Source organism: Phaenicophaeus curvirostris, chromosome 1, assembly GCF_032191515.1.
Source record: "Phaenicophaeus curvirostris isolate KB17595 chromosome 1, BPBGC_Pcur_1.0, whole genome shotgun sequence".
NCBI lineage: Eukaryota > Metazoa > Chordata > Aves > Cuculiformes > Cuculidae > Phaenicophaeus > Phaenicophaeus curvirostris.
In genome coordinates this window covers 129,440,765-129,465,507 of record NC_091392.1, presented here as the reverse complement: position 1 = coordinate 129,465,507, position 24,743 = coordinate 129,440,765, and the positions used below count along the sequence as shown (strand labels likewise).

General features: G+C 39.8%; 1 protein-coding gene across 1 annotated transcript; it reads left to right on the top strand.

Annotated features, from left to right (window-relative positions):
* Positions 1-1,465: 1,465 nt before the first annotated feature.
* TXLNG (taxilin gamma) lies at positions 1,466-24,272 on the top strand. The gene is made up of 10 exons (XM_069874724.1): positions 1,466-1,639; positions 10,381-10,690; positions 11,368-11,459; positions 14,766-14,936; positions 15,654-15,848; positions 17,184-17,303; positions 18,308-18,382; positions 19,188-19,280; positions 19,824-19,919; positions 20,913-24,272. The coding sequence occupies exons 1-10, from the start codon at positions 1,505-1,507 to the stop codon at positions 21,231-21,233; spliced, it is 1,608 nt and encodes a 535-aa protein (XP_069730825.1). The 5' UTR covers positions 1,466-1,504; the 3' UTR covers positions 21,234-24,272.
* The last annotated feature ends 471 nt before the right edge of the window (positions 24,273-24,743 follow it).

Sequence of the window (24,743 nt, the reverse complement as noted above, 5' to 3'; positions counted from 1 at the left end):
CTGACAGTAGATCCAAAGAACCGTATGTGTGTCTCAGCGGCCTCATTCCTTCCTTCTGCATACATTGTCATCCAACACTGATCTGGACAAATTGGAGGGCTGGGCAACCAGCAGCCACATGAAGCTTAACCATGGCAAGTGCCATATTTTGCTGCTGGGACATGGCAACCCTGGATAAATAAACAGACTGGGGAGGGAGGCACTAGAGAGCTGCCCTGCAGAAAGGGATCTGGGGGTTCTGGTTGACAGCAAGTTGATCATGAACTAGCAGCCTGCCCTGGCAGCCAAGAGGGCCAACCGTGTCCTGGGGCGCATCAAGCACAGCGTTGCCAGCCGGCCGCAGGAGGTGATTGTCCCACTCCACACTGGTGCGGCCCCACCTTGAGTCCTGCGTGCAGAGGAAGGCCGCAAAGATGGTGGAGGGTTTAGAGAGGAAGTCATATGAGGATTGGCTGAAGTAATTTGATCTGTTCAGCCTGGAGGAGAGTGAGGAGAGACCTCATCAGAGTTTACTGTTTCCTCACAAGGGAAGGAGGAGAAGCAGTCACTGATGTCTTGTCTCTGGCGACCAATTACAGGACATGAAGGAATGGCAGGAAGATGTGTCAGGGGAGGTTTAGGTTGGATATTAGGAAAAGGTTCTCCACCCAGAGGGTGACAGAGAATTGGAACAGGCGCCTCAGGGAAGCAGTCATGGCACCAAGCCTGACAATATTCCAGAAGTGTTTGCCCAACACCCTCAGCCGCACAGTGTGAAGGTTGGGGCTGTTCTGTGCAGGGACAGGAGTGGGACTGGATGATCTTTCTTAGTCCCATCCAACTTAAGGCATACTATGATGCTAAGAAGCAATCCTCAGATCCTCCCAGATCCTCAGCCTTCCCACTTGGAGCCACATGGAGAGACGCAAAGGGCTTGGCAGAAGTGAGGGATGTAGCACACCGTGCGTCCAGAAGAAGCACTTATGACTCAATGTGGTTTCTCCAGCCTAAGAAGCTGCTCTGCCTGCAGCTCCTGGCCGCGGCTGCAGCCTCCAAAGCAATTGCTGGCCAAGCCTCCTTGCGCAACTCAGGTTCCCGACGGACGCCCTGCTTATGACACACGCAGCAGCAGCGGCGAGGCGGGCGCCAATAGAGCTCGCGGCGGAGAGGGGACAAAGTTTCCTTCGGTGCAGCCCCACGCGCGGGACTACATCTCCCGGCATACCCCGCGGCAGCGCCCCCAGCAGGCGCTGCCGGGACACGGGCGCAAGGCACGCCGGGAAGCGTAGTCCGCGTCCCTCCTGGGAGCCCGGCCACCGCGCCGAGGGAGGACGCCAACCTCCCGGCGATTGGCTGGCGCGCGGAGAAGGGGGCGGGGCTACGCCCGGCGATTGGCTGGCGCGGTGAAGGAGTGGGCGTGGCCACGCGCGGCGATTGGCTGGCGAGGGAGAAAGGGGCGGAGCCTCAGGGGAGAGCTTCCGGTGCCCCTCGGCGGGGCAGCTTGTTTGGATGCTGCCGTCACATCATGGCGACGCGCGGAGCGGAGGCAGCGCGCGGAGGAGGCGGCAGCGGCGGCAGCGCGGCGGCGCCACGGTCCCGGCGCCATGGCGGCGAGGAGGAGGCGGAGGGCGAGGCGGCGGCCCCGAGCGGCAGCCCGCAGGTGAGCGCCCTTCCTGCCTCCTCGCTCCCCGCCTCCCCACGCGGCCTCCGCTGCCGGCCGGCCCGCCCGTGCGGTCGCGGCGGGGCCACCGCGCCGGCTCCCTCAGTACCGGCCCCGCTTGGCCGCAGCCGCGGGTTTGTGGCGGGGGTCCCGGCATCGGGGGACGGGGGTGCTCTCTCTCCTTTCTTCCTCCCTCCCTCCGCCTCCTCCTCCGACCCCGGAGGGGGCGGGGCGGTCGCTGCCTGGCGCGCGCGGCGGGGCTGGGGGGGGCGGCACGTGGCGAAGCCCGGGGGGGGGGGGGGGGCGGTAAAGGAGGAGGGGGGGTTGAGGTGCGAGGACCACGCCTGCCTCCCCATCCCCTCCCCTACATCCTCCCCCACGGAGTGCTTAGGGGGCTCGCTTGACTCCGAAATAGGGATAAAAATGTTCTTCTGTCTCTTCTTATTTCTCTTTCACTTCGGTGTCTCCGCGTGTGTTCTCGGTGATTTGTGGATTCCCCCTCCTTCCCCGGAGGTGTTCAAGGCCGGGTGGGATGAGGCTTCGAGCGACCTCATCTAGTGGAAGGTGTCTCTGCCCATGGCAGGGGCGCTGGAACGGGATGATCTTTAAGGTCTCTTCCCACCCAAGCCGTTCTGTGATTCTACAGTGATTTCTGGTTGTTTGTTCGTGTAGGGAAAGCCTAAAATACATGTACCTGGGCACCAAGCGGCAGTGACTCGAAATGCGCAATAAATCATAAGAGTCGTAGAATGGTTTGGGTTGGAAGGGACCTTAAAGATCATCCAGTTCCGACCTCCCTGCCATGGGCGGAGACATCCCACCAGGCTGTCCAAGGCGCCATCCAACCTGGCCTTGAACATCTCCAGGGATGGAGCAGCCACAACTACCCTGGGCAACCTGCTCCAGTACTTCACCATTCTTATGGTGAAGAAATTCTTCCTTATGTCTAGCCTAAGTCTGTCCCTCTCTGGTTTATACCCATTGTCCCTAGTCCCACCACTGCAAGCCTTTGTAAACAGTCCCTCTACAGCTTTCTTGTAGCCCCTTTTAGGTACTGGAAGGTCGCTATGAGGTCTCCTCAGAGCCTTCTCTTCTCCAGGCTGAAGAAGCCCAACTCTCTCAACCTGTCCTCATATGGGAGGTGCTCCAGCCCTCTGATCATCTTTGTAGTCTCCTCTGGACTCATTCCAACAGTTCCATATCCTTCTTATGTTGAGGATTCCAGAACTGAACACAATACTCCAAATGAGGTATCGTAAGAGAGGAATATAGGGGCAGAATCACCTCCCTCAACCTGCTGGGCAACTATCAATTGCTAAATGTAATATCGCCGATACCGTGTTTTATTCGACAGAATCATAGACTCATTAAGGTTGGAAAAGACCTCCAAGATCATCATGTCCAACCATCAGCCTGAGAACTGTCTTGGTAATCTTCTGTGCTGCTTTAGGGTATCATCCTGTGTTCATCTGTAAATTCAAAGTGGTTTTTTTTGTGGTAACTTTTTTCTGTGCTGTGAAGGATAACAACATCTCGGAAATAGTAACTGGTGGTTGTTGGTTGTTTCGGCTGTTGGAGGGATGTTTAGGAGGCTGTGGAGCTAGTTTCCCTCAGTGAAAAGCCATTCCTTCTGCTCTGCGTTTTCCAAAGTTTTTTAGTCAGAGGTGGTTTGCAAGTAACTTTCCAGTCCGCAATGAAAGCAGGTGATGCTCGGGGCCAGATTGGATGAGGCTTAGAGTAACATGGTCTAGTGGAAAGTGTCCCTGGCCAAGGCATAGGGGTTGGAAATGGGTGATCTTTAAGGCCCCTTCCAACCCTATCTATGATGTTGTTTTTTAAAAGAAAACCTAAGCAAACTATCGTCTCCATATTATTTCATATACCCAAAGTCAAATGGAAGTTAATTTTTTAGGAAAGGTGAAATGTGACAGGGAATGTTAGGGAAAGTTTGCTTTTAACTTTAAAAATCCTTCAGTGATCCCTTGCATGTTTCCCTACCCCAACCTTGGTACACAGGAGCTTTTTTATTTTTAGGTTCCTTGTGATCTGTTTGCACTGAGAATTCAGAACTTGTCAACCCTGCTTTTTCAGTAACTTATTGTGGATGACTAGAAAACTATTAGGTTTATAGTAAAGAGGAAGTGAAACCTCATTGGTGGAAGTGATTCATTAAATGTTTTCTTAATTAAAACCTGTCTCAGATGCTTGCCAGTAGGGGCTGGTGAAATGTGCAGCACTTTGCCTGCATGTAAGTGCACTGAAAGGTTGTGTTTAAGCTTTGGATTCCTCCAGTAATTTTTTTCCTAGAATTACAGGAAGTGTTTTTAGTGTCGTAAGCTAAAGCAGGGAAGACATCTTTCTAATGTTTTTTCTGAGCACAGAGAAGAAAACTTATACAAAACCAACCTTTTCGTTTTCCCCTTCCCTTTGATAGTAAGTTTGAGGTAAATTAAAAAAAAAACTATTTTTAAAAGCAGGAATGCGCTTTATGTCATGAGGCCGTTGAAAGAGCAAGAGGCATGGAAAAGGTAACTGAAAAAAGTAAGCACCATAAGCAGGGGTCATGTGAGAAAGTAAGTATATGAGCTGATATCAAAGCCCATACCTTGAATATATGGCCAGCACTGTTAATAGGGGAATTCTGTAAGCATCGACTCTGAATTGACTTTTACAAAGACAAAATACAGATTTCCAAAGCAGATTTTCCTTAATCATCCTCCTGCTGTGTTGGGATTTCCAACCTTGCAGTGCTTTGAAACTAAGATGAGCAATACTGCAGGTGCCTCATCCCAGTATTTTGAAAGGAGATAAATGAGTGCATGGAACATAATTTTTAATGTAATGACAGAATGGGGTGAAATGTTTGTGTGAAATGACTTTCTGATCTCACAACTAAGACCTTTGCTCAGTGAGGAAGACACATCAGAGTCCATCAGGTTTGCAGAACCGTATAATTAGTCTGCATGATCATTCAGGTCAGTGAGCACAGTATAGAGAAGTATTGCATGGAGAAATAATCTTAATAAGCTAGTTTGTGGTCACAAGCACCTGAATTATTGTGTCTAGACCAGTGGATGAAGGTGCACCTGCTGTAAGATTCAAACCCAAATTTTGTGACATCCCAAAATGCCAGTTTTTATGGAGAAGTTGTGAAGAGAATTACTACTGAGAATTACTGATTTTTCAGCACAACACAGTTATGTTAAATGAAGTCTTCTTGAGTGTCTGTGTTGAGGAAAAGTGTATGACACGTGCTTTCAAAGTAAGTTTTCCTGTGTTAGCAAGTAAAAGTAAATTGCTGGGGTGCAAGAAACCTGAAACGTGTTATAGACCATAAGCATTTATGATAAGTGTGACTTACCTTTTTCCACAAGACTTTTTTTTTTTTTTATGTAATTGGTCAGGAGAAGGAATGTAAGGCTTTTATGTCCAATTGCATGTGCAATAAGTTAGAAAATGTAGTCAGTGGAACCATGTTACTCAAGTGATCTTTTTGGGAGCTTCATGCTGAGCAAATGATTATTTGCTTGTACATTTAGGTTGTCTTACAATTGTGAAGATCTTTTATGTCCATATGTTTGTTTTAAAGCTTTGAAGATTTTTTTTTTTAAGTGTTAGCTATTCCAAAGGCGAAGGTTATGAGAGTCTTTTCACAGTACAGACCAAGTGTAGAAGTTTTGATTGATTAATTCTAGTGTTTGGAGTTTTGTCGGTTTTTTGGATAATTTGCTAACGTGGAGGAGAAAAAGTATGTGATATAGCTTCTATTTATGATCTCTTTTAATAAGGTGTACAGAGGTGTTTTAGGGAAATAGTGATTATGTGTGTTTGCACAGGAATATAAATGGGACTTGAGTACACATAATATCGGTAATAAGCACAGTGTATTTTAAATAGCCCTGTATGCTACAGACTTTTGTAGGCATTAGAACAAAACAGTAGGTCCATTCGTGATATGTGTTAACACGGTAGGGTAAGTTCTGCCTCGGTGTCTGGTTTGTCCTTCTGCGCAGTGCATGTTCCTGAAGTTTGAGGTAAAGTTGGCTTATGCTCTTGTGATCATAGCCAGCTTCATAAATAGGATACCTATCTTATACTCTCATCTTTTAGGTATGAAGTAAGGTAGAGTTTTCCTGATGCGCAACTTTTTTCATCAAGCTACAAGCTGACAGAACAGAGCAGAAGGCTGAACAAAAACTGGGGTGAGCAGGAGTGATGTTACAAGTAATTTTCCTACGGGGATCCTCAGGTGTTTGTAACTCATCTTAAATAGCTTGAAGATTATATGCTTATTCAGAAACATTAGCATTTTGTAATATCTGGTTACATAGCTAGGTGGCAAGTATCTTATTTTTTAATGGTAGAGTTTCGAATTTCAATAAATAATTTTGTGATCTTATGAAATTGTACGTTATCTGTGCAACATGCCTTTTTTTTTGTCTGTGACTGAAAGTGGTATGTAACAATCTAATTCTGACAGTCAGGTTATAAACCACCTACTATTAACACTGGTTAGAACCTGGAGGTTGGTAGGTAGCTGGAAGCTGAGAGACCACAGTAGCAGCTAGAAAAGGTAGCGGTGATTTCAGTAGAAGGTCTTTGGTGGGGTGATTTTGTTTTGTTTTTATTCAGTCAGTACTGAATCAGCACTATTATACAATGTGCTGTTGGAAGTGCTCTGTTCTGGATGGAATGTTAAACTGGGACATTCACTAGTATGATGAGCACATTTGAAAAGGTGGAGGTAACAGCTGGGGTTGTCCTGACCATTATCTCAGTAAGGGGAGGGGGTAATTTCAGTGATACTGATACGGTTTAGTACTTCTCAATGTGACATTTATTATTGCTATACTCCAACTGGAAGCTTGATACAGATTAAATCTGAAACTATCTGTAGTTAAAGTGTTTTAAGAATCAATTTGCGTATAAGACTGTTTAGACTTCGGTTATGTTTTTAATATCTGCAGTGTGACAGCTAATTCAGAAGATTCTTTGTTAGCGATAATCAGGAAGTCATCTAGCTGTTCGTGGCCCTTATCAGGCAACAACAGACTTCTCTGCTTAAAACTAAACATGTTCTCATCTAAGTTAAATACATTGCAGTTCTAGCATGTTGTGCTACTACTGTCAGTTTTGCTAGAACTTATGGACTACAACTTGATAGAATTTAATTAGGTTTTTTTTAGTTATTTTTTTATGTTATCAGATTGTTCTAGATGCTGGTTGAACCACTTCTTTATATGCAGTATTCTAGCCTTTGGTCATCAAGTTTTAACTGTATTTAAGCTAAGAAAATTGGATATTTTTACAAAAACTTGGTTTTGCAGGGAGCATGCTTGCTCGTCAGTAAATTTGGATGTGTTCAATGTTCAACAGAAAACCAAAGACGATTGACAAGTTCTGTTTTTTTTTCACTGTCATTATTATTTTCAGATATATTTGAGATGTACAAGATGCTTGGACACGGTTTTCTTCAGTATTTTGAAGGGTTATTTCTGGCTTCTCTGTTAGACTCGGAGAATGAGTCTGGATCCAGTTCTGAGAATCCTTGTGGGTTTTTTTTACAAAGGATAAAGAACACTCAGAGCTGAGAAATTGTCAGTAAAAAATTGGAGTGACACCTAATTTGACTTCTACAAAAAGCTCTGCTGAATTAATGAGGTCGTGGTGTGTTCACTCTGTGAAACTTCCAGATGCTTTGGAATATGCATGTTCATTCCCAGCTCTAAATTGACAGGTGTTTAGGGTACTATGATGGTTTGCTAGTGGAGGTGGGTGTTTTGGAACTTACTGGCCACTTACTGTATGCCTCTGCCAGCAATTCATTTTCCAAAGAAACAGCAGAATTTTCTTATATGAAAGCTGGCGAAAATATCTGGGTTGTCTGAATTTAAAGCAATGCTATATCTGTGGTTAGGTTAAGATATTTTTTGTTTAGTTCCTTCTACTCTGTCTGTGATTAGACTGACTTGAGTTGGTTTGGGTGGTTTTTTTTTTGTTTTTTTTTTTGGTTTTTTTTATAGTGGCTCTCGTGCTTTGTCTTCTTTCCAGCCATTATTCTAGCACGTCTGGTTGGCAGGATTTGCTTATTCCTGTGCAGTGAACTGGGTTGAGTTACTGATCTGGCTATAAACTGTGTTGCACGAATGCTGTTGTTTGCACAACAGAAGCAGGTATGAAAAAAGGGAATGAAAGGATAGCAAGAGAGCAGTTTGGGCATTGCTGCTGTTCAGTGTGTAACTGCAGCCAGTCAAGCCTTCTCGGCTTATTGGAGTTCTGGCAGTTTTGTGCTCTGCTTTCAAAACAAAATTGAGTCTGTTTTTCAGAAAGTCTGGAAATACTAGGCCAAACCTGAAACTTCAAGTTTAGAGCAGACTTGCCCTACCTTTTGAGTAGTTCATAGTCCATGTGATGGAAAAACTGCAGGTTTTAGCTGTTGTGTTGGTACTGCCGTTCTACTCTGATATCCTATTGTGTTCCAATACCTCTGATCTTTCCTGCCTTGTCAATGTAATGTGACACAGTTCCTTCAGCTTCTGTGGGAATCATGGTTTTTAGTGAAGATCTGTGCCATAGTTTAAAGCATTGGTACCTCCAAAAAGGTTAAGTGAGCTCTGCTGTTCTGAAGTCTCTTGTCTGTTTTTAAGAAGCATTTCTTGTTTGTTTAGCTGACCCTAAACTTGGAGCGGGGTGAGCCTTTCCCATACCAATGGAATCCCCACAGTTTAAGACAATCTAAGGAGAGGGGAAAAAGCGTTTTTCCAGCTCTAAAAAGTCAGCTGTTAAATGTTGAGGTTGGTTGTTAGAGCAATTTTATTACTGCATTACCTTTTCAGGCAATTATCAAGTACACAACTGGAGATTGGAAACTGCAGTGTGTTTGGTTTTGTCCATAAAGCAGATGCATCATTTCCAGACTTGTAAAGAGCAGTGCAAAGTGAATCTTCCTAGATGAGCCAAAAGTCCTCTGTACAGATTATTTGCAGTTAAAAAGCTTGTTGCCTTTCATGAAAGGTTTTGTATGAATTCCATCTTCTCAAGAATTAATCTGGCTTGAGATGAGGTCTAAAGCAAGGGACTTGCTTTAAGTATAGAGAACAACTCAGCTGTTGCCTTAATATTGTCAAAAAATATATATGTCTATTTGCTTAATGATCTTTAAATAGCACTTCCAAGCATGCTGAACAAATTAGGAGTTGAAATATATCTCATAATATATTATTAGTGTTGGCTGTGTTCCTTTGTTGGCTAATTCCTTTTGAAGAGGAAAACCGTCCATCTGCGCAGAATATAAAACCCAGTGCAAAATTCTGACTGTAAGAAGTACATTTTTAATATTAAAAAGATAACCTGAAATTAATTTATACTTAAACGGCATAACTCTGCATATAAACAAACATTGTTTTTGTAATTCCTTGTGACTTTTTAAGGAAACATACTTTTCAGTGTTAATAAATCAATGAGAATAATCACTTCGGCAGTAAAGTGACTTAAACTCTGTCTGTCATACTTTTAATTATGCATCCACATTGTATAGTAGGATTGCAAATGGACAGAAAAATGCCTGGTCACTTCCAAGTGTTTTCCCGAGTCCACACTTTAGTGTAACAAACCAAGCAAAGCAAAATAACACCTAACCAGGCACCCTTGGAGTTCTCATCGGTCTTGGATGTTTCTAGTAATTGATAATGCTGTTCTGGTGATTGAGTGGGGAGCCTGGTAGCTGCTTAATGTGCTATAGAGTGGTATCATCAGTTGTTCTACTACAAAATATGGACATGCCACTGCAGTGTTAAAACAACTGGTGATGTTTAACTTTTTGGTTAAATGATAAACATTCTGGGGGATTTAAGAAATGTTTCGAGAAAGTTTTGTTTAATTGAGCAGAAATAATGTATTCTTAAAAAAATCTTAGGTAATCGATCTCCAAATCTGAAGCCAGTTAATATTTATTTTTATTGATGATTTCATAGATGTGAATTTTCACATTTCAAAAATTGATGTGATCCTGGTCCTGTTCATCATTCTTGTTATAGCAGCAGATTTTCTCCAATCATGAGCTGACAATCGTATTTTGCATTCTGATCAAAATAGTTTAAATTCTTACCCTATCTATGGTATCAAAACAATTTGTTTTGGTGGACTCCCTATCAGGTTAATTTCTCCTTCTCTTTGTCTTGAATTAAGTCCCTTGAATTATTTTAACACTGTTATCTTTTAATTTTATGAAGTTAATATGTAATAAAGTTGTTTTTCTGTGTGTTGTTTTTCAAATAACAGTACATAAAGCTAGTTAAACTCTGGCTGAGTTTCAGATTTAGTATACTTGGCATTGATTTGTGAGATGCGATTTTTTTTAAGAACTATGAGGGAGAAGGGTTTTCATGTAAGATTGTGTACTTGCACAGCTGAGATGATAGCTAATTAGTTTGGGAGCTTCAAAAACAGATTTCCATGTGAACTTTTAATTCCTAGAGTATAAACATTTTTCCAGTGACAAGATAATGAAGTAGTTTCATAACAGAGTAATATTTTGGGCTATTCTGTGCTGTTTTCTTCATCAGTCTTTAGGCTCATTCTGTGTACAGTTATTTATATACCTGCCTTAACAACAGTGAGTATCAACTTGGCTAACAGTGGAATTCTACCCTTATTTGCCTGTGCAAAAGAAAGGTGGAAGATCTCATTTGAAATGCAGTTGCTTGTCTGTTTACTTCCACTTTTTCCTTTCCCTTCTGAAGTTGGTTGGTGGTGCAATGGAAGAAGCTGGCTCTCAAGAGATGGGAATGAATAACCAGGATCAGCTGATGAACAGCAGGTGCAATGAATTGTCTGATACAGCATTGCAGCATGCACATTCCAACTGTTGTGGCCTGGAAAATATGGGTGCATTGGAAGAAGCTGAATACATCACGAAGCACAGAAAGCACCCAGGGTCCACGTGCTGCTCTCAAGAGTCTCGTGAGGAGACACCTGGGAGAGAAGCCCGTACTGATCCACCCGATGGCCAACAAGATCCAGAGAGTGAAAAACACAAAGAGAAAACTTTGGGTATGTTCTCTTCGGCATTTTGATTTTTAATTAAAAGTATTTTGTACAATAGCTATATATTTGCTCTGTCTTTGTCTCAGGCTTACTCTGTAGCCAAAACTTTTCGTCTTTAACAGGATGTTCTGAGAAAATGTGCACTTCTGCTTAGGAAAAGACAGTTCTTAATGCATATGTAAGAATCCTTCAGCTGGTAATGCTATTTTTACAGGAACTTTAATAATCAATAATAATAACAACGATGTGATAATTACTAATCAGCTTTTTTAACTTTCCAGTTGTTGGATTAACTTTTAAATATGGGATTGTGGTGTTTAATGCTACCAAAGCGCTGCTGATATTTAAATTCCAAAGGCTTATTAAAAACACTAGTGTGAACATCCTTTATTAGCAAAACTTAACCTTTTAAATTCTACTCTTTCAGATTTTTCTTTCATATGTACTATTATAAGACAAAAATATTTTTTGCTATGCAAGTTGTCATGGCACACAGGCAAGACAATTTTATTCTTACTGGGATAACTTCCCATTTATCATCTGTTAGGATTATTCAGCTATCAAACCAGAGAACAACTTAACTCACACTAATTTCTCATGGTTCTGTATTTTTACATCTAAAGACAGGCTGCTTTTCTGGTATGTCTTTTTCTCAATATGGTTGTCTTTCATCCAATTCATAGGAAAAGAAGTGCTATTATTAATGCAAGCCTTGAACACACTTTCTACTCCAGAGGAAAAGCTGGCAGCTTTGTGCAAGAAGTACGCTGATCTGGTAAGTAATTTGTAAAGATAGCAAGAGTTATTCATGTGTTTAATATTAACTGTGGAATGCAAGAACTTCTAATACAGGACAGCTAATGATTTTGAATATTTCAGTGTTGGGAGAAAAAAAAAACAACTCAGGCTTATTATGAATATTGCTTCAGCCAAACTTGCATGTAGTCATTTCATTTCTACATGACTGCCTAAATCCAAAGAAAAAATAGGTTATGATAACTTTTTCATAACTTGGTGTTGAAACATAACATTAGGATTAACAGAAAAGCTAAGAGTTTCTTTTGCGAGTAGTTATTTTCTTAATTTATGTCTGTTGATAATGCTTTTATGCTAGCATTTGGTAGTTCATACCCTTCAGAATAAAGAGAAAGAACAGAGTTTGACATATGGTGAATGTTCAGTTATACTTAACTCTAGTGATTCTGGGGAGGCATGGGAAGTTTGCAAGATCTAGATTTAATTTTGCTTTGTGCTTTCTGATCATGCAAAGGAATGGATAGAAGAGTATACATTTCTTCAGTAACAAACCAAAAAGGCAAAATGTTAGCTGCAGTTTGTCGTCAAGTACGTTTCCTAGCCTAAATAGGAAACATAACTGATTCTTTAAATTAATTGATCACAAAATTGAAGGGGTGGGGAGAGTCTCATAAGTTTACTTTTCAGAATGTGCCTCAAGACAAAAATGCCTTTACTCGTTCATGTTGAGACAGGTACAGACAAGAATGGAAAGACTGGAAATACTGTGTGTATATGTTTTCTCAAAATGAATGCAAGAGTAAAGAGAACTGAATAGCTTGACAGAAGCTTAAGATTTTCCACCTGTAGATGTCAAATCTATAATATATGAAAATGTTTCTGAAAATGATATAATGGCTGCATAACATGCCATAGCTCTTCTGAAATAATTTTATTTTTCCTTTGTGATTATTAATGTCTCCAGAGCTTTGAGGATGACCTAGGAGGTAGTTTTTTTTTATTCAGAGGCAATACTAATTACATAAGAATAGGGTTGGATTAGTTCTGTTGAGGAAATCCCAAGTCCTCCTTGGAGTTTTGTTGCATTTTTGCTTTGTTTTCCCTGCTCTCTCTCACATGCACGTTCTTGTTCCCATGAGTAAATTTCCTTCAAGACTAGCAGCTTCTCCAAGAAGTCTCTTTCATTTAAATGTGAAACAGTAATACTTGCATAGTGCAACTCGAGGATGGGGAGCCCCCCTAAAGACTGAGATTTGATATTGTGAGAGAAAAATGCAGTAGATGAAATAGTTCTTATGAGCAGTTGCTTGTGCATGCGATGCCTTTTCTGTTAGAGCAACAGCTCCCACGTCACATCACAGTAGTGATGATGATGGCCTGCATGAGGAGCTAGGTTGGCTTCTGCAAAAAGAAAACACGCTATCTTCTCTTTGACTTGTCTTATTGAAGGAAAGGTCTCAAAACAATTAGGGAACGGTTGGACCACAGGAATTGAATTGTAATTTGCTTCAAGAGCTTGGAAATCGGGAGAGATGTGTTCACATTATGTTCCCCGCCTCCTCACAGGATAGCCATAGTTTGTAGGTAGAGTAGGCATTCATGGTCCATAGTCACCATTCTAGAAAACCAGTTGTTTCCCCTATGATATTCAGAACTGCTGGGAATTCGGGTGGGCACTTGTCCACGTATAACAGTAGCTCAGTTTTAGCTGAATTAGTCCTAGAGGTACTCTGTTCCCCTTGGAAAGTTCAGTTTGGATCTAGCTGTGTTTCTTTTAAGTTGCATTCTTTTCTTCGTGATAGTGGTGGTGAACCACTGGCATAGGTGTCAGTTTTAATGCCAGCAGAGGTTTGAACTGTTTATGACAGTGCACCTACAATGCTTTTTTTCTTTTTTTAAAGATTCATCATCTTTAAAGCTCACTGTCAGGTTTTTCAGTGGTGTCTCATGAAAAGGACTGTACAATAAAGGTAGGAATTCCTCTCTCCTGGCAAAAGATCTTCCACAATTTTTTTTTTCTAATTTGGAATCTATCAGGAGATCAATTTGTGATGCAGGAAGGTTTGCATCCTTGGTGATATCTCTCACACTGGCATACTTTTACAGGCCTGAAGTTTCATAGGTATACGACCTCACAGCCACTTCAAGTGTTTTTTCTGGCCACCCAAGAAAAGGGCCTTTTAAGTTTAGATATCAAAATATTCCCTTAACATTCCTTTTCTCTAAACTAGATTAAATATACATTTAATTTAATGTTGTCATGGAGAGGACCTAACTTACTTGTTCTTCTTCTGTACTTCAGCATTATTTTGAGCTCTTTCAGAAAACCAGCATTGTATTCTTCTCTGTCATGTTGATATTCCTTGTTGCCAGCCTTCTCTTCCTGTGATGTCCTGAGGCTGAGGCACTATCTAATAAGGAGCAGTGTTACACTTAACATTGTTACCTTCTTTACAATAGAACAGACTCTAAATAATATGGTTTCTTGGGGAGCCCAAAAATCACATATAATGGAATCTGCTTTCAACTAGATATTAACGTAAGAAATTTCTATTCACTGGATGTTCATAGAATAGATTTTTAAGTCAGCACTGCATACAAAGTTTAATGCTGTCATCTACCACCCAGGCAGCCTAAAGGAAATAAAATAAAAATTTGCTTCAAATGGTTGAGACTACAGATCTCTGAAGTAGTCAAAGTCTAGACTGTATAGTATTTGTGTTATTGTATTTAATAGTGTTTGACTTGATTTGTCAGGGCTGCTAGTTCTGTTCCTTTCTGAAATACCTTAGCATTTTAAAAACTTGTATCAATTACTACTTCCTTTGGTAGGAGCTCCTGCTGACACGAAGGAGCTCTGTACGCCCACTCTGTGGGTTTCTCTTTTTGATAGTAAAACCAAGACCTATTAGATAAACAGCTGTGTGTACCTTTCAAGATAAGAGAATTTAAAAAGTTGAGACTTGTTAAAAAGCCAGTCTCAGTTGGCTTTTAATTCTATCTGCCCCACGCTTGTTTCTCAGGACTACTCCCACCCCTGTAGTCGAATATAAGCTGATAGCTTGTGGTCACAGGACCACGGTCCCTGTTCCTCAGAGGCAAATGTTTAAGTTGGAATTTGTATATTTTTGTCTTGTCCTTATACATTTAGAATTGTTTATAGGATGATGGGAGTTTGTCTTTAAGATCAACTTGGGAGTCTTAATGAAATTATTTGACTTCCTTGCTTTCATCTGAAATGTTTAAGCTTGTTCAGTCTGCTCATCTAGGTGCATAAAGATAGTTTCACCTGTGTTTATTTAATAAATATACTCTCTAATGCTAGTTGGAGGAGAGCCGGAATGTTCAAAAGCAGATGAAGATACTGCAGAAGAAGCAAGCACAGGTTGTGAAGGAGAAAGTCCACTTGCAGAGTGAGCATAGCAAGGCCATTTTGGCACGTAGCAAACTGGAATCTCTCTGTCGGGAGCTTCAGCGTCATAACAAGACTTTGAAGGTTAGTTTATTTGCATAAATTACAGTGCCAGTGGTAGTGGAAATCTTACTCACTGATTACTGCTTAAAATCAGGACTGCTGCTTTTTGCTTACTACTTTGCTTATTATTTGTACCTGCAGAAGGTGAATGGCATGTGGCGTGAGTTTATTTGATTTTGATGTAAGGAATATGGGGAAGGTTCAGCTTGCTAATTTCCCCCCTCAAACTAGTTCATATTACTTGCAGCATGTGATTTTGTTTCATTTGTTTTTGGGGGCAGTGGTGCTGACTGCTGGAAGAAATAGCACAAGTGAAAGAACAGCAGCATGAAATGGCAGAGTATCAAAAAAAGGCTTAATTCTGTCAAAATATAATGGATGAGAGTGAAGTGAAAAAGAGCCAAGAGATTCTTATCTGCGTTCACTGTAGGAAATTTCATTATAGTATCAGTACTGGTTTTAGCATCTGGGTAATTCTTGGGCTTGCAAAGGTGCTCGTGTAGCATCTTGTAATGCCAGCCCCTGAATAATATTGGTAGTAGTAAGAACAAGATTTCTTTAAGTTTTAGGTTTCTATATTCTTTGTTCCATGCATTTTATATGATTTTGGCTTATAGTAAATCTAGCACTCTAGAACTTGAAATTGTACAGAAGTGAATTATTACCATTATTTCTGACTCAAAAATGTGAAGAAGGCTTATTGTTTGTCTTGAACACGTTAATATTCTCTCATAAAAGGAAGGAAACATTCAGCTGGCACGTGATGAAGAAGAAAAACGGAAAGAAGCAACTGCACACTTTCAGATTACGCTGAATGAAATAGAGGCTCAACTGGAACAGCATGGTATCCATAATGCCAAGCTCCGTCAGGAAAACATTGAACTGGGGGAAAAACTGAAGAAACTGATTGAGCAGTATGCATTGCGAGAAGAGGTGCTTATATTATGCTTCTAATGGGATTCTGTTAGTTCCTTGCCTGTAAGGATTAGATAATTATTTAAAGGGGTGAGACCCCCTAATACTTGGAGCCATCTTATCTATATTTAAAATCATTCTATTTACTTTATTATTCTACTCACTAATGTGAAAAAAGAAGTAGCTGTTTGGCCTACTGCCTGCCTTTCCTGTCTGGTTTCGCATATCTAAATTTGAGATGCATTGAAAAAAATCTTACCCAGTGGAAGCAGTTAAATAGAAGTAAGTTGTCAAGGGATTGTGAAACTTCTGTATTTAGAGGTATTCAGACTTCAACAGGGCAAGGTGTGGGCAACCTGATCAGACATTGAAGCTGACCGTGGTTTGATTGGACTACATAGCTTCCAAAGGTTTTTTCCAACATAAATATGTATTAATAATTGAAGTTCTTCACATTATCCTGGGAGGGGATAAAAGAGTTATTCCGCAACTTATTTGTCTTGGCTCATCAAGGTTAGGTGTTTTGGGTAAGCTCCTATGTGTATGTAGCTGTCGTTGTTATAGAATCAAAGTAAATTCTTGTGCTTTAAGAATATATTTGGACTAGTGTCATGGAAATGACCATGTTGTAGGGCCAATGGAGCTAGCTTTAATTTGCACCAGTCTGAGCTACTGTAGTAGAAAGCAGACAGTTGTCCTTGTCAAAGAGAACTAAGTTTCAAGGAGTTTAGTTTGCTAGTTCTTAGTTGGCACAGGAGGTTTGGAATATAATTTCTCAGCTTCTTGTTTTAAATCTGGATCAGTTAGCTCTTTGTAGACTAGTTCCCTGCCTTTTGCACTTGTGGAATATTTCGATCAACCATGAAATAATTTGAAGAAGAGAAAAGGTAGGAAGCTGCCTTGTGCTAATTTACAGATAGAGGTAAGACTGCAAAATTCAACAATTTGTGAAATTTCATCAGCTGAATAAACTATTGTTGCAAATTTTGCTTGTTTTGAGCTTTTTTTAATTATGAGGACTAGCGTGTTTAGAAGTAACAAAGTACAATGCAGGTTAGAGGTAGATACACCAACTTGAGAAGAAAAGGATGTGGACTACTTGTTACAGGATTTTTTAAATATCTGGTGTGAAGTGACAATCCGTATTGTGCCAGTTTACTAAAATATGCATCTGGCTTCCATGAAGAAAAAATAGTGTAGTTAATAATATGTGGAGATAAACAGAGAGTAAAAGGCATGTAAAAGTCTTCTGCTTTTTCTTTTGCATAAGCGTTCCAAACAACATGTATTTCCCCGTACTCATACACTTACCAGTGGACCATTTGTTTGACAGGATTTTCTTTCTTCCTTTAGCATATTGATAAGGTGTTCAAACATAAAGAACTACAGCAGCAACTTGTGGATGCCAAACTTCAGCAAACTACCCAGCTTATTAAAGAAGCAGAAGAAAAACATCAGCGTGAAAGGGAGTTTGTAAGTGAATTCTATGTGTCATAAAAGAAATATCAAGCCCCACCAAACCAGATTTTTCATTATTTAAAGCAAATACAGCAAATTGAGGAGACAGTCTTTTGAAAGTTAGGCTAGTTTTTGACAGTGAGACTGAGATGTAAGTTTTGTGCATGTATGGTGCCACAGTATTGATGTCCATATTTACAGACAAGTAATGTCTTGCATTTTGCCAGCAAATGAGCTGAAAAACCAAAGGTACTTTCTTGCAGTCAACAGCTGTAACTTCTGATTTAATGCTATAAGAAATAACAAATGCAGAAGACAGCAAATGCTTTTCTGAACTATCTGCCCCTGGAACTTGGCCACATGTTTTATTTGTGTGTTGATAATAAGCAGTTTACTTGCAGTCTTCAAAATATTTGCTTTCAATTAAAAAAATACTGCTTAGGTGAAGATTACTTATCTTTTTATGGTCCTTATGTATCTATAACCTCAAAGCAAAAGTCTTGCTTTTCCTGTGTAGTCTTAAAATGATCATCCAGTATTGGATTGTTTTGTACTTTTAAAAACACATTTCTGGGATCATAAGGCGCTGAAAATCTCTTTGAAGGCGAACCTACAAAATGGTGTCAAGTTGAAGCAAAATCGGTTTGAACTAGTCTGTAAAGGTAATATTAGTAACTGGAGAAATGGAGGTGGAAAATGAGAGGTTACAAAGCAGTTATAAATTACATACAGTTTGTTAATGAACTACTCCTATAAATTAGCAGTTCAAACTTGCTACAGAAATAGAAACATTGACTCATGCTACCAGTTAGAAACATGTCTCAATAAAAATTTCTGCATGCCAGCACATGCTTTCAGTGATATATATGAAAGTATAGTAATAGTAAAACCCATGTGAAAAAACATGGTTGAATGGCCCTTAGGTGATGTTGACCTTTGTTAATTTTTCATCATTGATCAAGGTAAGCTATTCTTGGGAGTGCTTTCTTCATTTTGTGGCTTTTTGCATTGTTTTTTAGCTGTTAAAAGAAGCTACTGAGTCCAGACACAAATGTGAACAAATGAAGCAACAGGAAGCTCAGCTGAAGCAGCAGGTATCTTGTTTTAATAGATTAATCATCAATAACAGTTGTTGCACAAAGAGAACACCAAGAGATTTGTGATTGTGATGACCGTAGTGTATAAAAATACCTATATGTTATTGTTCGTCAGATGCAATACAGTACTTGTGAAAAGTACTTGGTAATTTTTTAATTAGGTCTTTAATTTAATTTCCAGTAGGTAATTTCAGTAGTGAAATATAAATTGTAACATCTTGGCATTTTGTACTAACTGTTTAATGCATCTGGAGAGTACTGTTACTGGAAGCTGCTAAACATGGAATTGCTGGAGTTAGTACACTTTTAAATTAGTAGTGTTGCTATTACAAAGACTAGAATATAGGAGAGCCTGAGTTGTCAGCTTCAGCTGTCCAAGGTGGAAAGGTAGGTCTTCTACAAGTTTATTTCACTAACAATCTGCTGAATTTCCTGTGTATGTATGTGTGTGTGTGTATATATATATATATACAAACACAGATTTTGGTTTTTTTTCAGTGGGGAAGCAAAATGAGATATTGATTAACTGTGATGTCTTCCAATGTTGGATTAAACATAATATCCTTTTTATTTCAGTATATATTGCTGATCCATAAACCTAGAACTCTCCTTTATATATAACTTGAGTAGCATGTTTTCAGACAAGTTTTGCATGCTTCTCAAATGGAAATCTTAAGATAGTATAAATGGTAAAAAGAAGCATGTCATCTACTATAGTGAGTTTAATTCTGCCTTGTAACTTAATATTTTTGTACTTTTATACAGCTGTTCAGACTAAGTGTTCCTGCCTCTTTTCCAACAGCTTTCTCTTTATATGGATAAATTTGAAGAATTCCAGACCACCATGGCAAAAAGTAATGAACTGTTTACAACCTTCAGGCAAGAAATGGAGAAGGTACTTGTAGGGTTATTTAGTTTGATAAAAAGTAATATAAAAAGGCTTGCTGTTACTGGGATGCATTTTAAATTTTTATAACAGTGTTTGTCTTCTGAAAATGTATGGAGTATTTTGACATTTAATTTGGATCATAAGATAGGGTATTAGAATCTGTCGTATTATGGAAGAGAAATGTAATTTTCTTGTGGTTTCTAACAGGCTTGCATAATATCTAGATCCCAGTTTCAGTATTTGCTCAAAGACATACAATACTTCCTGGTCTCTTGAGCTTTACTTAAATTTTAAAACTTCTTTTCCTGGAGCTTTTTATTAGTTGCACTTGAAGGTTCCTTGTCTGTTTCTTTTAAGAATCTATCTTGTTTTCTTTGAGTGCAGAATCTTTATTTGTGGGGTTGATTTTGTGCATGAAGACTTTCCTGTAAAGTTAACTTGTTTAAACTGGACTTGGAAAATAACACTAAGAAGTCAAATTACTCGTGTAAACCTACCTCTGTTGCAACACAAGCCACAAAATTTGAGTCTTTTATTTATATTTTGTAGATGACAAAGAAGATTAAGAAACTGGAAAAGGAAACCATAGTGTGGCGTACGAAATGGGAAAACAACAACAAGGCTCTTCTGCAAATGGCTGAAGAGGTAATTATCTTTTAAGCAGTGGTGTGGCAAAACTAGTGTGTCCTAGAAAAATTCCATACAGTTTTTCATTTCTAGCCAATTGGAAACAACACTCAGTAGCTTCTGCTTGGACTGTTTTCATTGGACTTGGAAAATAAAAAGCTGGTGTAAATCTAAACTCATCACACAAGAAGTTCAACCTCATCTTTCCTTGGATATTGTTTAATCGATGGGATAACATTCATGAAATCATACGAGCTGAATGAGTTGACTATTTCAATACGCACAGCAAAGTTCAATCAGTGCTGCAGTAGAAATTATTTTAAATATACAGGAATGGCATGAAGGAAATAACCCTTGTGTTAGGGATCAGTTACCATATTGCTGCTGCTTTTGAGGTCATGAGGTGCCATTACTTAATTGTAGGTGAGCAAGAGAGAAGCTAAAACACAGGTCATAGGTGTATATAATTCTATCAACGCTGTCTGATGTCTCGTTCAAGTATGTTAGGGTATGATCTTGTAAAAATATGCTAGGTCATATAGGTTCTGCTATAGCAATGCTTAGCTTTCTCCCTTTTCAAGAGCTAGGTATGAAAGTCCTGAGTATGGTATCTTCTGACCTGGGTTCTGCTGATGGATTGTAGATCTCTCACTTGTATGCCTGTCTGCTCCTTGTAGTTGCCAGTATTTGGGTTGTAACTGACTGCTTTATACTTCATATCATAATTCTCGCCGATACACAGCCGTTTCTTAAAATTAGCATTATGTAGTTATGCAGTTCTCATTGCTTGTTTCTAAAGATGCCTGTTGCCAGTCTGTCTTAGACAAACCATTTGAAGTGTAGCGGTCTAGTATCCTGAACAGATTTGCTCTAGTGCAGCTGGAATTTGACCTGCTGGATTAACTAAGACTTAATAATCAGGATAAAATAGTGGTGGTTCTTCTCATTAATTTCAGAAAAAGGAAAAAAAATACTTGGATCACAGAGCTTTTATTTTCTTTTGTCCTTCAGAAAACAGTAAGAGATAAAGAATACAAAGGCTTTCAAATAAAACTGGAGCGTCTGGAGAAGCTGTGCAGGGCCCTTCAGACAGAAAGGAACGAGCTGAATGAGAAGGTGGAAGTCCTTAAGGAGCAGGTTTCTCTCAGAGAAGCAGATGTGGATCTAGCTGTGCAAGTGTTGCAGTCCTGCACACTCAATTCCCATGAGGAGCTGGGAACTCCTACTGACATGGAACCAGGAATCCAACCCGATGTGGAGTCGTGTGCGGCAAATAGTTCTGAAAAGACTGTCTCGGCAAGTCCTGTTCCTGGCACTGAATCTGTAGACTAAAATGAAGTGTAAACACTGTATTGAGAGATATATTTTGTGTATAACTTTCTCTGTTGGTGGTAACTATTTGGTTTTGTGGTGAAATTTTCTTACTTTTTCTACCATATCTGTATTTTCTTAGAACTACTGGACTTATGTGGTACAGGAAGCTGCATAGCAGCTTTAAATAGCTTAAACTATAAATTTTCCACAACTGTGTTGCACATCTGCCTCATTTTTTTAAAAGAAAATATTTTTCCATAAAAGGATGCATGTGCGTTTCCTCCCAACAACACATCACTGTCATGGAGGACCGTGTACAGATATAACATCGTTCTGGGGAAAATAGTGACAGCGTGTCACTTCTTGGTTTAAAGAACAGCATTCTGGTCGTGTTCATTGATTTGCCACTCAGTATACTAAAGATTACCAATTTTCCCAGTAAATTTATCTACACAAGGGTGTCTAATGGCCAGTAAAAATGTCAGCTTTCCCCTCTAGTATGTTTTCATATATATATGAACGAAAAAGTAAAGGTCCAGAATACAGTAAAAGATGCATTTAAAGGGTTTTATGTACTTCGTGGTATGAAAAAGACAGCTTTGAAATACATAAAGTTGCAGCTGGTGAAACAGGGTGTACAACTTTTTGCAGATTTCTCAGGGTTGTGTTGTAAAGGTTAGCTTGGACTATTTGCCCTACCTGTGAACGTGCTAAATATAAGTTTGTGAGTAAATGTACAGCAGCGTTACTGAGTGGAATTTCGCAGATGTGTAGCCTATTGCACAGGTGTTGGTCATGTTCATCCCTCTTAGCTGCAGTGTCCATCGCATGGGTATCCTGACTAGAGAAATCCGTTACTGTCCAGACAAATTTCTGGATTGTCTGAAGGGCTGGAAAATAGACATTCACTGCTGGAGGTATGGAAGACATGAGTCTGTGGCGTATAAACTTTCTCTGACAGCCTTGTATGCAATGTATTTAAGTGTCAGTTAAGCGTATACTGGTTAATTGAACATGTAGATTCAAATAATTTTCCTGAAGTACAATGTGGAGTACCAGTTGGCAGAGTGCCTTCCCGGTTAGGTTATCTGGTGAAGACGGTACTTCAGATTTTTACACTGACTACCACAAACACAGTTCCCTTGTTAACCTTAAAACATACAGTCTTTTCCTAGAAAACTTGCTATCCATATTTTGACTTTTTCTGAGAGAAACTAGGTCCAATGTTTATTTTTTGGCAAGACAATGTGTGAAATAACTACAAGTTACCCTTAACTGTAGTTCCCATGTTTTTACTTTAGTTTTGGTTGCTGTCATTTTAAGAAATACGAACACATGGTAGCCTTTTCTGGTACTTAAAGTTCTTTGCACTTACTTGGGAGGGGATTCTGGAATTAAGCACATCTCTAATGAGCTTCCCACCTGCATTGCCCTTGACAGTTTAGTGGCCAAATTACTTGAATGTTCAGGCTGCACTGAGCTCCTGATCCTTTGCCTGTAGTAATGTACATGGAAAATACGTAGCTGTCTCTGAAAGAGAGTAAGGTTATGTAAGGCCTGGTACATGTGTTTTAGCTTACGTGACTGAGAGGAACTGCAAAACTGACATTTCTTACATGGTAGAACAAATGGGAAGCTGGCCGTCTTTCTCCTAGATTTGTGCAGGTTTTGTGTTTGTGGTCCAAGCACAATGCAGGCATGAAAAGAAGGTAGCAATGAGCAGTCAGTCAAGTTACTCAAAGCTTTGAAATGTTAATCATGCTAACCATATGGCATAAAAAATACAGGAAAGAGTTTCAGGCTTGCTTTTCAAATTACTTGCTTTCTAGAACCAGACTGTTTAAAAAATAGTTGTTGCAAGAACTGGTTTTCAGCTAACACTAAGCGTGAAGTAATTTTCCTGAGGAAAAGTGAAAAACTTTGTATCTGACGCATTGTACCCTCAGCAAGGTAGGACATGCAGTTTTCTATTTTTACAGTTTATTATTTGGACATTTGTATCTTTAACAATTCTTTCTATATGGAGGCAAGAGTGAATTTTTGGACCCTGCTGCAAGAATATTTTCAAGGGCTTTTAGAGACATGACAGATGTATAGAACAGCAATACAACTATATTTGTTACTGATTTAATATGTAAATGAAGCAGAACGTCCCAAGTGAAAGGCTTTTAAAACGGGGATATCATTTCTCTTTCCTACCCTTAACCATACCCATATCATATAAACTTATCTGGCCAAGGTGAGCGCTACTTTGCTTCCTGAAACCAGTCAATACAGGTCCATGCGTTGCTTGAAGAGCGTTTTAAAAAACAAAATAAATACAAATTTATATGAGGGGTAAGCTCAGCCCTCAAACTGATCTGCCATACCGCAGGCTATTACACTGCCAGTCTGCAGCCAAAATGGCTTCAGTGAGGTTTTTAAGTAAATTTGTATTAATGCCTTTCTCCCTCTTCCATAAACTGTTTAACCGGGGCTGTAAACTGATGTAGCCTGAAATAAGGATGTCTGGTTGTCAAAACTCTGGGGCCTGATTTGACAGTTTGACCATGATTAAGCTGCAAAAAGCTGAATTACATGTGATGCAAGACCCAAATGTGCGTATGCATACATGAGCAAGTTAGGGCTGTATCTCTAATGTTTTGTCCTTCCTTTCATTACACCTGGTTACGTTACAGTTCAATTCTCAGGTGTTGCAGAAAAATCTACCTCTTTGGACTGTAGATGGAAATAACTGTGAAAAAAGTGATGCAGAAATCTAGTTTGTGCTAAACACACTGCTTTATTTTTACAACCCATGTCTGCTTTCATGAGGAAAATGATAAATGAACAGGCAGTCTTTGTTTTGCTTTTCAAAAACATTTTGTAGAGATTTTTCACTAATGTGAATCTGAAATTTTATCTACTCGATTCTGTATAGATTAAGTAAATAAGTATGCTTAATATATTGGAGTCTGAGTTTTTCTTTAACATATTCCTGTCTCCCAACTGCATCTACTGAATTCACTGTATTTGTTTGAACAGTCAAGAATGAAAATTAAAAGATGCGAGATTTGAGTTTGAGTGTATTGTTAAAGTGAAATGCCCCAAGGAAGATGCTGTTACAGGGTCACATCGATGACCTGCATGTTCCTGGCAGCGGCCAGTACCAGCCATGCAGGGCAGTTCTGTCTGGGAACTTCATAAGGTGGAAGGTGTGTTGGACCACAGGAAGCTGAACCTGTGGCTGCCTGTTTTGAATACTGCTTGTGCCTTTTGTCTCCAAAATTTTCATCTGACATAATTCGGTTGGTTGCAGTGTGGATGTTTCTCTTAAAAATCAGGTTGTTTAGTTAAACTTCATCACGTGCTCCCCATTCTGTCATGTGACGTGGGGTCATTTGTACAACTCCTAGTTTCCTACAGATGCAAAGAGTTCTGTTTGCCTTTTTTTTTTTTTTTTTGGGGGGTGGGGGGGTGCGGTGGAGCACATTCCTTAATGTTTGGCAACTTCCCCTAAATTGATGAGAACTGGTTTTGAGTTCAGTT

Excerpts from the sequence above, each read along its gene's own strand:
- TXLNG (XM_069874724.1), top strand. The coding sequence starts at position 1,505 with ATGGCGACGCGCGGAGCGGAGGCAGCGCGCGGAGGAGGCGGCAGCGGC. Across the intron at positions 10,691-11,367 it reads ACACAAAGAGAAAACTTTGG|GAAAAGAAGTGCTATTATTA; the intron begins GTATGTTCTCTT and ends TCCAATTCATAG. Across the intron at positions 19,920-20,912 it reads TTCTGCAAATGGCTGAAGAG|AAAACAGTAAGAGATAAAGA; the intron begins GTAATTATCTTT and ends TTTGTCCTTCAG.